General features: G+C 42.3%; 1 protein-coding gene across 3 annotated transcripts in view; it reads left to right on the forward strand.

Moving 5' to 3' along the window:
- Window positions 1-12,432, forward strand: part of THSD7B (thrombospondin type 1 domain containing 7B) — a 420,171-nt gene that overhangs the window by 306,004 nt on the left and 101,735 nt on the right. For all 3 annotated transcript variants that reach the window (XM_069982655.1, XM_069982658.1, XM_069982657.1), the window contains one exon: window positions 4,339-4,517. In XM_069982655.1, the coding sequence (XP_069838756.1) occupies window positions 4,339-4,517 (179 nt within the window). The remainder of the gene's footprint in view (window positions 1-4,338; window positions 4,518-12,432) is intronic.

Below are 12,432 nucleotides of genomic sequence, written 5' to 3' on the forward strand. Positions count from 1 at the left end.
ACCTACCAAACCTTCTCCTATGTCACTATCCTTACCTACCAACCCTTCTCCTATGTCACTATCCTTACCTACCAAACCTTCTCCTATGTCACTATCCTTACCTACCAAACCTTCTCCTATGTCACTATCCTTACCTACCAAACCTTCTCCTATGTCACTATCCTTACCTACCAAACCTTCTCCTAAGTCACTATGCTTACCTACCAAACCTTCTCCTATGTCACTTACAAACATATTAAAAAGATAAGGACATAAAACAGACCCTTATGGCCACCCGTTGTAACCAGTTTCTGCTCAGAATATAAACCTTTGACAACAACCCTCTGATATCTATTCCTCTTGTTGCTATGGGCAACAAGGCCAATTCTCCTGTAAGGTAGTTGACAACCTCATTAAAAAAAAAACTACCAGTAAAACCATCTGTTGCCCATAGCAACCAATCTGAGCTTATTTTTTTAAACCCGAATTCTTGTTGCTATGGGCAGTATTATTATCAGACAGATACATGAGGTACTGAATTGCATTTTTACAGGTTCTTTGGGGATGGTGCAGGATACTGGGATTATAGAGGGGGGGGGGGGTTATCATGATGGTAAAATCTCTATGTTGCCCATAGCAACAAATCACAGTTCGCAGGGATGGGGAACCTACGGCCTTCTGGCTATTGCAAAACTACAATTCCCATCATGCCTGGACATCCTTCAGCTGTCCAGATATGATGGGAATTGTAGTTTTGCAACAGCCAGAGGGCCGAAGAGTCCCCATTCCTGTACTAGAACAATATAAGAAACGAAAGCTGTGCTGTGATTGGTTGCTACGGACAACAAAGAGAATCTTACAATAAGACTCCGCCTCCTGGGGCCCCGCACTCAGCATCACCCAGTGTACGTTCTGTCTGGAGCGCTCCTTTAACTTTATTAGTGCTGTCGCCTTTGGGTGTCTGCTTTTGTGTGAAGCGTGGAGGGATCAGAAAATGACTGTAATCCTCATTTAAACCATCATTTCCCAGTTGCCTCCATGTTTCTGTTTAGATGATAAAAACTTATTTGCTGCAAATAATAATTTAACTTTGTTCCTTGTATTAAAATGTTCTCTCTCTTCCATCCTTCTCCCAACAACGTAAGAAATCACGAAGGCACGGGGGAAATCTCCGGCAAAATTAGCTGTGTGTATTGAGAAGGCATAGGATACTTTATTACGGATGCTGGGAGAGAATACAAATATATTTGTTGTTGTTCACACCCGTAATACTGTGAGATTCTAGGAGAGGGACAGAGCCGGAGGCAGAATATCACACCCTGAGCCGCTGACCGGCCAGACGACAAGAAGAAGAGGGCCACTTTAAATTGGTTTTATGCTGACAGAGCGACAAGCGGGTATTAATATTACAAGACTCTGTTGGTTCTGCATTTATGGATGACTGAGCTGAGTGATTTGGTCTCGAGCTGCAACATAAGCAATATATCCAGAATATATTGTACACATTCTGAATAAGGTCTCCAGGCAATAGGCCCGGCTTCTCCCGAAATCCTCCTCATAGCAAAGTACACAGAGCAGAATCAAGTGTCCACATTATAAAATACAGATCTGATAGGCATGGATGGGTGGATGGATAGTAGATAGATAGATAGATAGATAGATAGATAGATAGATAGATAGATAGATAGATAGATAGATAGATAGATATGAGATAGATAGAGATAGATGGATGGATGGATGGATGGATAAATAGATAGATAGATAGATAGATAGATAGATAGATAGATAGATAGATAGATAGATAGGAGATAGATATGAAATATATAGATAGATATGCATTACAAATATAGATGGATATAATATAGGTAGATTAGATAGATATGGCCCACCTACCATCATAGCAGCCATAGCGACTGCTACAGGGCCCACTGCATCAGGGGTCCCTGTGGCTCACTGCTGCAATACACTGGGCCCCCTGACCCATCATTACTTGCAGCGTCCCGCGGCAGAGCAGGTCATCAGGGTGCTGCATATATCCCTTTAACTGCAACGCTCCTGACAAGCACTTGTAGTTAAATGTTAAAGGTTATGACTACACTTGATTTGGGTTTGTGGTCAGTCGGGGGATAGGGGGGCCCAATCAAAAGTTTTCTTTGGGGCCCAGTCATTTCTAGTGACGCCCCTGGGTCCACAGTTGCAGGATTTTACTAAAGACCATCAGTTAAAATGACAATTTTAGTAAGTTTCCCCCAGGTACAGTAGCTAAACTAGTAACTTTTAAACACCTGTGCTGTAAACCATTTACAGTGGTACCTCGGTTCTCAAACTGCTTGGAATTGTATTTTCAAGAAAAGTTTGCTTTGGTTCTCAAACTCTGCTCGGTTCTCAAACACTTTTCGGGCCCCCAGTCTTAAAGTACTCAGTACCTGAACGTTTTTGCGGGCGTGGGTGGTGGGTTGTACCTGGTGAGTTTAGCACTGGTGAGGCTTCACATACAGTACAGTACTGTATAAGACTGCTGGAGTACATATACAGTACAGTAGTAGTACAGTCAGTGCACCACCATCCTGTACTGTATAAGACTGCTGGAGTACATATACAGTACAGTAGTAGTATAGCCAGTGCACCACCACATCTCCCATCCTGTACTGTATAAGACTGCTGGAGTGTGTATACTGTACAGTAGTAGTACAGCCAGTGCACCACCACATCTCCCATCCGTTATAGTGCTGGGATGGGGGGGGACTCTATACAGTAAAGGATGAATGAGGCAATGAGGTGAATACTGTACTATAATTGTTGGTTTTGTTGAATGTTTATTGTATATAATGTCCTGTATAGTATATAGTGCTGTTCTGTTCTGTACTGCAGGGATTATACTGGGCACTTATCAATGTAATAAATGAGTATTGTAGGTAATTATTGGTGTCTGCTGGAACCAATTAAACACATTTACATTGTTTCCTATGGGAAGACACTGCTCGGTTCTCAAACTGCTTGGTTCTCAAACTGCCTTTTGGAACCAATTAAGTTCGAGAACCGAGGTACCACTGTACAATAACAACCTGTAGAACCCTCTTTAGCAGCAACTGCCCCCATTAAACATTTATTGCATCCAAACATAACATTTGTACAGGACTGAGTCAGAATTTTGGAACAGTTTGGAATAGTTTTTAAGCAAAAATGTTCTGCATTTAATACGTTAAAGGGGCTTAAAACAAGAGGTACAAGCTTCGTTTTTACAGACTCTCCCAGACACGAATAACCAAACCCAACTAATGCAGGTTTAGTCCAAACTTAGCTGAAAGTTTGGTTTAGTGCAAGCTCAAGCTTTGGGTGGTGAGTACAAATGAGCAAACCCGAGCGCGCTGCATCTGACTACCGGGGGCTGAAGAAGTGGGTGCAGATTGCCTTGAAAACATGGATGCAACTATAGGCCATAGGATGTATCTATTAGGGATGGTCCGCACTTGCCGAGGTTCGGGTTCGTACGAACCCGGACTCTCGGCAATGATTCCCGCTGTCTTCCGCCTCCGTGGAGAGGGTGGATAAAGCAGGAGGACCGCCTGGAAAACTGGGATACAACCTATGGCTGTGGCTGTATCCCGGTTTTCCAGGCAGTCCTCCCGCTTTATCCACTCTCTCCACGGAGGTTTAAGACAGCGGGAATCATTGCCGAGAGTCCGGGTTCGTACGAACCGGAACCTCGGCAGGTTTGGACCATCCCTAGTATCTATGTTATTCTGGACTCCCTAGGGCTGCATCCAACGTCCACCGGTAATCAAATGCAGAGTGCCCGGGTTTGCTCATCTCTAGTGATGAGTTGTAAGTTACCGCTGGGTACCATCTCTTTAGCCATAGCCACACATGTTACCGTAGGTTAGGCATTCACTTTGCTTTAAAGGGGTTATCCAGTGCTACAAAAACACGGCCACTTTCTTTCAGAGACAACACAACTCTTGTCTCCAGTTCAGGTGCGATTTGCAATTAAGCTCCATTCACTTCAATGGAACTGAGCAGCAAAACCCAGCCCAAGCTGGAGACAAGAGTGGGGCTGTCTCTGGAAGAAAGTGGCCATGTTTTTGTAGTGCTGGATAACACCTTTAAAAAAAAGCTAATAAGTAATACGTAATAGTTATATAGGGCTTTAAGAGCTTTCTGGCAGTGTTATACACAAGTTTTAGTCTCAACCAAGCTTTTTACCATCTGAACTAAACTGAACCTTTGAAAAGTTTGCCAATTTCTAGACTCTAGTTACATGTAGAAGGTAATGGGAGACCCAGATGACTTTAATCTCATTTATGTTATGGGAAATGACTGTATTCCCATAACCTGAAGACCCTTGTGCTCTTGTTACAGGATACCTCGAGGAAAGGTGTGAAATTCCATGTCCATTTGACTGTAAGCTGAGTGACTGGTCCAGCTGGTCCTCCTGCAGCGCCTCCTGTGGGACTGGAGTGAAAGTTCGATCCAAATTTTTGAAAGAAAAACCTTATAATGGGGGGCGGCCCTGTCCAAAGCTTGACCTTAAAAATCAGGTGAGTCTGTCTATCTATCTATCTATCTATCTATCTATCTATCTATCTATCTCCTATCTATCTATCATCTATCTCCTATCTATCTATCTATTATCTATCTATCATCTATCTCCTATCTATTATCTATCTATCTATCTACCTATCTATCTATCTATCTATCTATCTATCTATCTCCTATCTATCTATCTGTCATCTATCTATCTATCTATCATCTATCTATCTATCTATCTATCTATCTCCTATCTATCTATCTATCTATCTATCTATCTATCTATCTATTATCTATCTATCTATCTATCTATCTATCTATCTATCTCCTATCTATCTATCTATCTATCATCTATCTATCTCCTATCTATCTATCTCCTATCTATTATCTATCATCTATCTATCTATTATCTATCTATCATCTATCTCCTGTCTATCTATCTATCTATCTATCTCCTATCTATCTCCTATCTATCTCTATCTATCTATCTCCTATCTATCTATCTATCTATCTATCTATCTATCTAATCTATATTCTGTCTACTATCTATCTATTTATCTATCTATCTCCTATTTATCTGTCTGTCTATCTCCTATCTATCTATCTATCTATCTATCTATCTATCTATCTATCAATTATCTATCTCTCTCCTATGTGTCCATGTATATTTGGTCTCTATATAGTACTGTATCATAAATTATCTGCAATTTCTTCCATCCTATAAGGACTTTTATAATTTCATTATCCGTGGATATTGCGTTAATGCCTCTCCGCAGCATCACAGTAGGGATTCATAACCAGATTATGTATGTAGAAAGCGCCCAGATTAGGCTTCACAGACATAATGAATTTCATTTCTAGTTGTCTTTACCAGATGTTGTAAATGCCTAATAACACTATTATCTGAGCCGCAAATGAGGTTAACAGGCGAGGGGTAAATATAACTCCACAGCAGTCGTGCAATGCCGTGCCCCCCACACACTTCTAATAGTATTAGGATGTGAACACAGGGGGAAGCCATCAATAGTCATCAATGCTCGGAGCTGTGGACCTGAGACAAGAGGGATCCAAATGATTGAAATATTATTAATGGTGGTGAAGAGTTTTCAATAAGGGTCAGGATGGGTTATTCTATCATGGGGTATAGGAGGATTTATGTCATATGTGAAGTGTTCATTACAGCTAATAATGTCATAATGGACAGAGGTCGTGTGGTGCACAGAGGAGCGGAAAAGTGAGCGAATACTTGCTCCCCGCGAGGCAGAAGACTGGAGGAATTATAGCGGTACTAACAATGATCCCATAATAATTCTACTTGGACTGACCCTATAATAATTCTGCCACATCTGATCCCATGATAATTCTACCAGAACTGATCCTATAATAATTCTACCAAAACCGATCCCATAATAATTCTACCAGAACTGATCCCATAATAATTCTGCCACATTTGATCCCATAACAATTCTGCCACATCTGATCCCATAATAATTCTACCAAAAGCATAATAAGTTTTACCAGAACAAATCCCATAGTAAATCTACCAGAACTGATCTCATAATAATTCTACCAGAACCGATCCCATAATAAGTCTACCAGAATCGATCCCATAATAAGTCTACCTGAACTGATCCCATAATAATTCTACTAGAACTGATCCTATAATAATTCTACCAAAACCGATCCCATAATAATTCTACCAGAACTGATCCCATAATAATTCTGCCACATTTGATCCCATAACAATTCTGCCACATCTGATCCCATAATAATTCTACCAAAACCATAATAAGTTTTACCAGAACAAATCCCATAGTAAATCTACCAGAACTGATCTCATAATAATTCTACCAGAACCGATCCCATAATAAGTCTACCTGAACTGATCCTATAATAATTCTACCAAAACAGATCCCATAATAAGTCTACTGGAACTCATCCTATAATAATTCTACCAGAAGTGATCCCATAATAATTCTACTACAACTGACCCTATAATAATTCTACCAGAACTGATCCCATAATATAACATGATGTCGGCTGATCGTTGCAGACGTTTGTTTTTTAACATGTTGAAAGACAAACAACTTATATAGCAGCGATCTGCTGCTGTCGTCCCGTAGAATAGGAGCGGCGGCCGCAGACCACTGCCATCTGCTATGGGCTGCCCGGACGATCTAGCGATCACCCAGGCTGCCCCCCCCTGCACCTCCCCGCGGCCCCCTCTGCACTCACCTGCTCGCTGCCGGTGCATGTAATGGTGCCCTCAGTGAGCCGGGAACAAGGTGCAAGTGAGCACTGACAGTGCTGGTTCGCTCCTCTCAGTCGCCCTGTGTAATAGGGTCTCTACAGTTGTGATCCCCTAATATTTACACCACAATTGTTACATCTGAATTTGGAAAACAACACAAATGAAAACAAACAAACTGAATTTGAAAAAGTAGCAAATGAAGAAGTGAAACATTTGAGTAGCGATTGTTTTGATCATAAGAAGTTTTATCTTAGAACCGCAGTGATGGGGCGGGGGGGGGGGGGGGGGGGTAAGAATTTGTTGTCCAAGTGTTTTCAGCACTGCAGGCAAAAGCTAAACCTAAGAAGGGATCAATATTCCTCCCTTGTTCTGGCGCTTTATTTTGTTTGGAGTTGGTTTATATTATTACGGAGTCCAGATAAGCAGACAGAAGACTGAAATCAATTAAGAGTAGTTGAGTCGATATCTGTAGTAACCAGCGTGGAACAGGCTTTGATTTTCTTTGGCGCTGTCATTTTTGTACTGGGATAATAAATCTAGAAAACATGGCTGCTCCTGCGTGGATTTACAAAGCCACTTCCTATTTGTCAGCTGCACAGCTTCAATGATACTCGTCCCTATTACACAATTTATACAATAATCATGATAAATGTGCACTTAACATGACAAATGGCGGCTGCAGAGCCGCTTCTGCTAATTACGGAACGGTACGAGTTGCTTAGTGCAAAAACAATACAGTTATCTTGTCATATTATAGGGCAGGTGAGAGGGAGGGTAACGGGGTGCAGAGCGAGGGGGGGTTCAGCTTCAGTCGGCCCTGTTTCTCTTCTCTATTGGCAATGTAAATATGTGGAAGTTTTGTTAGAGATGAGTGAATTGAATCTTACGAATCATACACTGCATCTTTTTACAAAATTCGTAAAGATGGCGGCCGGACAATTTAATATATAAAAAAGAGCGTATGCTCCCCTGTCCACGCTCCCCCTATGTCCGTCTCTAGCCTGATCAGCCAATCACTTGCTGACTGAAGCGGGACAGTGCCACAGCCAGTGATTGGCTTAGTGGTCTGTCACTCTTGTATCAGGAGTGACAGCCTGCTCAGCCAATCACTGGCCATGGTGCTGTCCTATCTCAATCAGTCAGTGAGTGGCTGAGCCGGTTGTCATTCGCATCTCTGGAGTGGTGACCCGTCAACCTTTCACTGACCGACTGAGACAGGACAGTGCCAAGGCCAGTGAATGGCTGAGTGGGCTGTCACTCCTGACTTGAGAATGACAGCCCACTCAGCCAATCACTGACTAACTGAGATGGGACAGTGCTGTGGCCAGTGATTGGCTGAGCGGGCTGTCACTTCCGCCCACTGAGCCATTCACTGACTGAGACAGCAACACGGACAGAAATTGGCTAAGCTGCCCTTGGCACTGTGCCATCTCAGTCAGTGATTGGCTGAGTGGGCTGGAGATAGCTGCGGGGGACACTGGAGACTGAAGATGAAGGAAATCAGGGGAGCGCGGACTTGTTGGACCTCACTAAAATAGCCTGCAATCGTTTAGCAGTTTTAGTGCGGTTCGTTTAAGGTTCGGCTCAGATGAACCCCAACTTTGCTTCAAAGTTCGCTCAACTCTAGTCTTTGTCCATTCACAGGAAGAGTCACGAGAGATGGGAAGAGTGTAAAGACCTAGGAGTGCCTATTATCTGGATGACAAGGGGTATGAACCAAGTAGAGAACAGTGCTATATGTTGTGCACACAAGCCATAATGCTATTGTGCAAATTACTGGTAAGGTTTGTGTGGCTGCTACAGCCCAAAGCCAGAAGGTTCAGCTCAAGTTGGTGCCATTCTTTTTTTTCAATGGGCAATCAGAAACTGTAAAGTTCTCTATTGGTTTATTATAGGGACCACTGAGGAATGGGATGGAACTTCAACAATCCCCACCCTCCACTGGGGCCATAGAGAAAAAAGAATGAGCCAGATTGAATGTATTGTTCTTCAGAGTGGTCTCCACCCCACCAATCAGATATTTATGGCCTATCCTTAGCTACAAGGATGACCTCTTTAAGATTTTTTCACTTGGCCATGTGATAAGTCTATCAATGTCAACTTTAAAGGGAATCTGTCCACTCTAATTCCTGTTCCAAACTGCTGACGCTGTGATAGCTGTTAGGTCAAGGAAACACATGTTACCTTTCATATATCTGTCTGTGCTTCTGTATTGTAGAAAAATGCTTTTATTCTCTGTCACAAAGAGTTAAAGTAAATATACATCAGGTACATTCGCTTTAACATGACCCACAATGGATAGATCGGCGAAGGGAAGCTGGTGCTGCGGTACATTTCTTTGAACCGTGGCCCGGTTCCCGTGTACGGCACCGTTCCATCCACGGGTACCAGGCCGGGGCTGAAGCACTGGGGGCGGTGGGAGGAATCCCTCCCCTTTATGACATGGCTCTATTGATTCTAACAGCCGCATCATAGAAGGGCGGGGGATTCCTCCCACTGGGGGCGGGCCAGCCCGCCTCCAGTGCTTCAGTCCCGACCCGGTACCGGTGGATGGAACGGCGCTTTACACAGGAATTGGGCCACGGTTCAAAAAAATGTACCGCGGCACCAGCTTCCCTGGACCGATCTATCCGTGGGTCATGAGGCTTTTTCAGGCTCTGGACCGCCCCTGACTCTTCGTACAACGTATAATAAAAGCATTTTTCTACATACTGGAAGCATAGACAGATATATGAAAGGTACCACATGTCTCCTGGCCCTTACAGCTATCTAACAGTGTCAGCTGTTTGGAATGTGAATTGCAGCTGACAGATCCCCTTTAAAGGAGAGCTCCATCCACCAACGTGAAAATGTGGGTTTCCATTCTCAGAGCTGTCTTATATCTCCCTGTTCTGTCCATTATTCTCCCTTCTCATTGCTATAGTTACACGTCATTTATCAATCCCAATATTTACGCTACAGGTTTGCAGCAATTTTCACAGATTTTCAAATCACTGTTTTATAAGCTTAAAAATACTGGCGCCCGACGTTACTGTAAAATCTATGGTGAAATAGATATAGATTTTTATTTGGAAGCACGCTGTTGTTCTGTCTGTTTTTCTATAGGAGGCTGTATAGACTTGACTAAACCACCTAGAAAAATATATTTTAAATATTCAAAACATTTTAAACGGCACCATAAATACACATAAAAAACCATAGAAACAGCGTGTGTGAAGGAGGCACAGGCGGGCGGTGGAGGAGATTTCCAGTCCATGAATAGTTATGTTTGCTCACGAGGTCACCATTTATTTGTGGTTGTGATTATTTTGCAAGGCTGTAAATTACCATCCAGGCTGCGGCACAATAGAGCGGGCAGTGCTTGGTGGTTAAGCAGTACATTAGTGCCAGGAAGAATTAGTAGCGAATGATAGATTGGAGCCGTTCATAGTAATTCTGCTACTTGCACAGTGAAACAAGCCGTGTATGTTCTTCATACTGACACGGATCCCGACTAGAGATGAGCCAAGCAGCCAGAAATTCGTTTCACAAGCTTCGCAAATTTTGTGTCAAATTCATTAATATTCGCAAATCAAATCTTAACAAATGTTTTATAAAACAGCCAAACTGTAGTAGCTACAGTACTGGGACTATTACAGCAGGGTGAATTTGTTAATGTGTGTTGTTGTAAAAGTGTCAAAAATTGGAAAATCACAATTTACAAGAAATGTCAATCAGCCAGTCAGTCATCCAATGTAATGAAACCCAACTTGTATAACACAGTAGGAGCGGAGTGTGAGCACTGATTATGTAAGACACACGCTCCATTCACTGGTCCCAGTAATTTGGTATAACGCCATAGGAGTGTACAGTGCCCAGTGAATGAATAATATGGACTGTGTCTTCCTTGGTCCCAGTGAATTCCTAAAGGCACCCAGTTACTTGGTAAACTGGACACTTTGTTGGCGGCTACAACAAACAATCCCCCACAATCAACCCTCCTATCCTCTCCTCTCTGCCCCTATATCACTCTGTTAGTCTCTCCCTGCTCTGCTGTAACTGCCTGCTGCCATCCGGCTCTCTCCTCCACACATAGCCAATGGCCGCCTCCATTACCGAATCGCCTTATATAGAGGGGGAGGGGCTGACAACACAGAGGAGCCTGCAGCTGAATGGACAGGCGCTAGGGATTATGGCTAATCCCTTTCTCGGCCCAGTGACGCTCCAAACAGCATGTGAAGCCGCCATTTTGTTGCTTAGTGAATTTCCTTAACGGATTGGCGGGAATTTTCTTTGCAGAATGAAGCGAATTGATGACCCGATTCACAGCGATTTTTGATTTGCCGGATTCACTTTGCTCATCTCTAATCCTCACCATGTGCATGTGTATGAGTAGTATTTGTTATGGCTGTAAAATCTATAATTTGTATAGATAGATAGATAATAGGAAGGAGATAGATAGATAGATAGATAGATAGATAGATAGATAGATAGATAGATAGATAGATAATAGGAAGGAGATAGATAGATAGATAGATATATAATAGATAGATAGATAGATAGATAGATAGATAGATAGATAGATAGATAGATAGATAGATAGAGAAACTGCAATTGGACTTACTTTTGATATACCTGTAAGAAAAAGTACCTAAATCCTTTGGAATTGCCTAGATTTCTGCATTGTCTAGTAAAAAAAAGGCAGTCTGATTTTTACATCTGTCAGCACTATAGACAAGCACAATCTTACTGAACTAATAACACAATAACAGATTCAACATTCTTGTCTTTTATTGAGAACATTAAGTAAACATCCATGGTGCAGGAAGATTTTTTTTTGGACTCCTGAAACCCACACTGCTTTTATATTTCCACGGGGCCAGGGATGCTGGCCCTATGGAATAACAACAGCAGGTTAGATTCTTGTAACTAGCCGTTAGTTTCCCTTGAAACTAAAACACCTTTTGCCAGTTTGTCCTTGGATAAAGTATTTAAGGGCACAGCTCAAGATTAAGGGTTATTCCCTCTCCACAGGACAGCGGATAACTAGCAGTTTGTTGAGGACCAGACTGCTGGGCCCCCCAATGATCTTAAGAATGGAGGTCAACTATCTGTTTAGCCACTAACCCATTCATTCTCTAAGTGACTTCTGAACATAGTTAAGAGCTAAACTTAACAATAGACTGTGAAGGGTGCGATGGACAAGCATTAGGGTTGCTGCTCCATTAACTTGTAGGGCAATTGACCTCCATTCTTGTGATTAGAGGTGGTCCCTATGATCAGCTAATTATCTTCTGTGAATAGTGGACAACTTTTTTAGGATAACCCCTTTATTGCAGAGATTAATTAGCTTTTTCTCCATGCACTGTGGATGTTTGCTCAGTGTTCTCAATAAAATACATGAGCAGCACAACTGTGTATGAGTCTTATTGGTTAAGGTAAAGCAGACCCGTCAGTAGCTTTTGCTTTTTAAAGTATGCAGTGTATAGTAGGGCTTCTTACCCTGAATTGGAAGCTATAACTCTTATTTCAATCTGTCACTCCAGTGCTGAGATTTAGACTTTTTTTTAGTCCCCAGTGGCTATTACATGCAGGCATAGGGTGTTAGAAGAGAAGGGGATAAATATTGCTGGGCTTCTGCTGCCAGGGGGACCCCCCATGAACTTTGTCACTTAATTAACAGAAAACTTCTTATC

This window comes from Dendropsophus ebraccatus, chromosome 9 (assembly GCF_027789765.1).
Source record: "Dendropsophus ebraccatus isolate aDenEbr1 chromosome 9, aDenEbr1.pat, whole genome shotgun sequence".
Taxonomy (NCBI): Eukaryota; Metazoa; Chordata; class Amphibia; order Anura; family Hylidae; genus Dendropsophus; species Dendropsophus ebraccatus.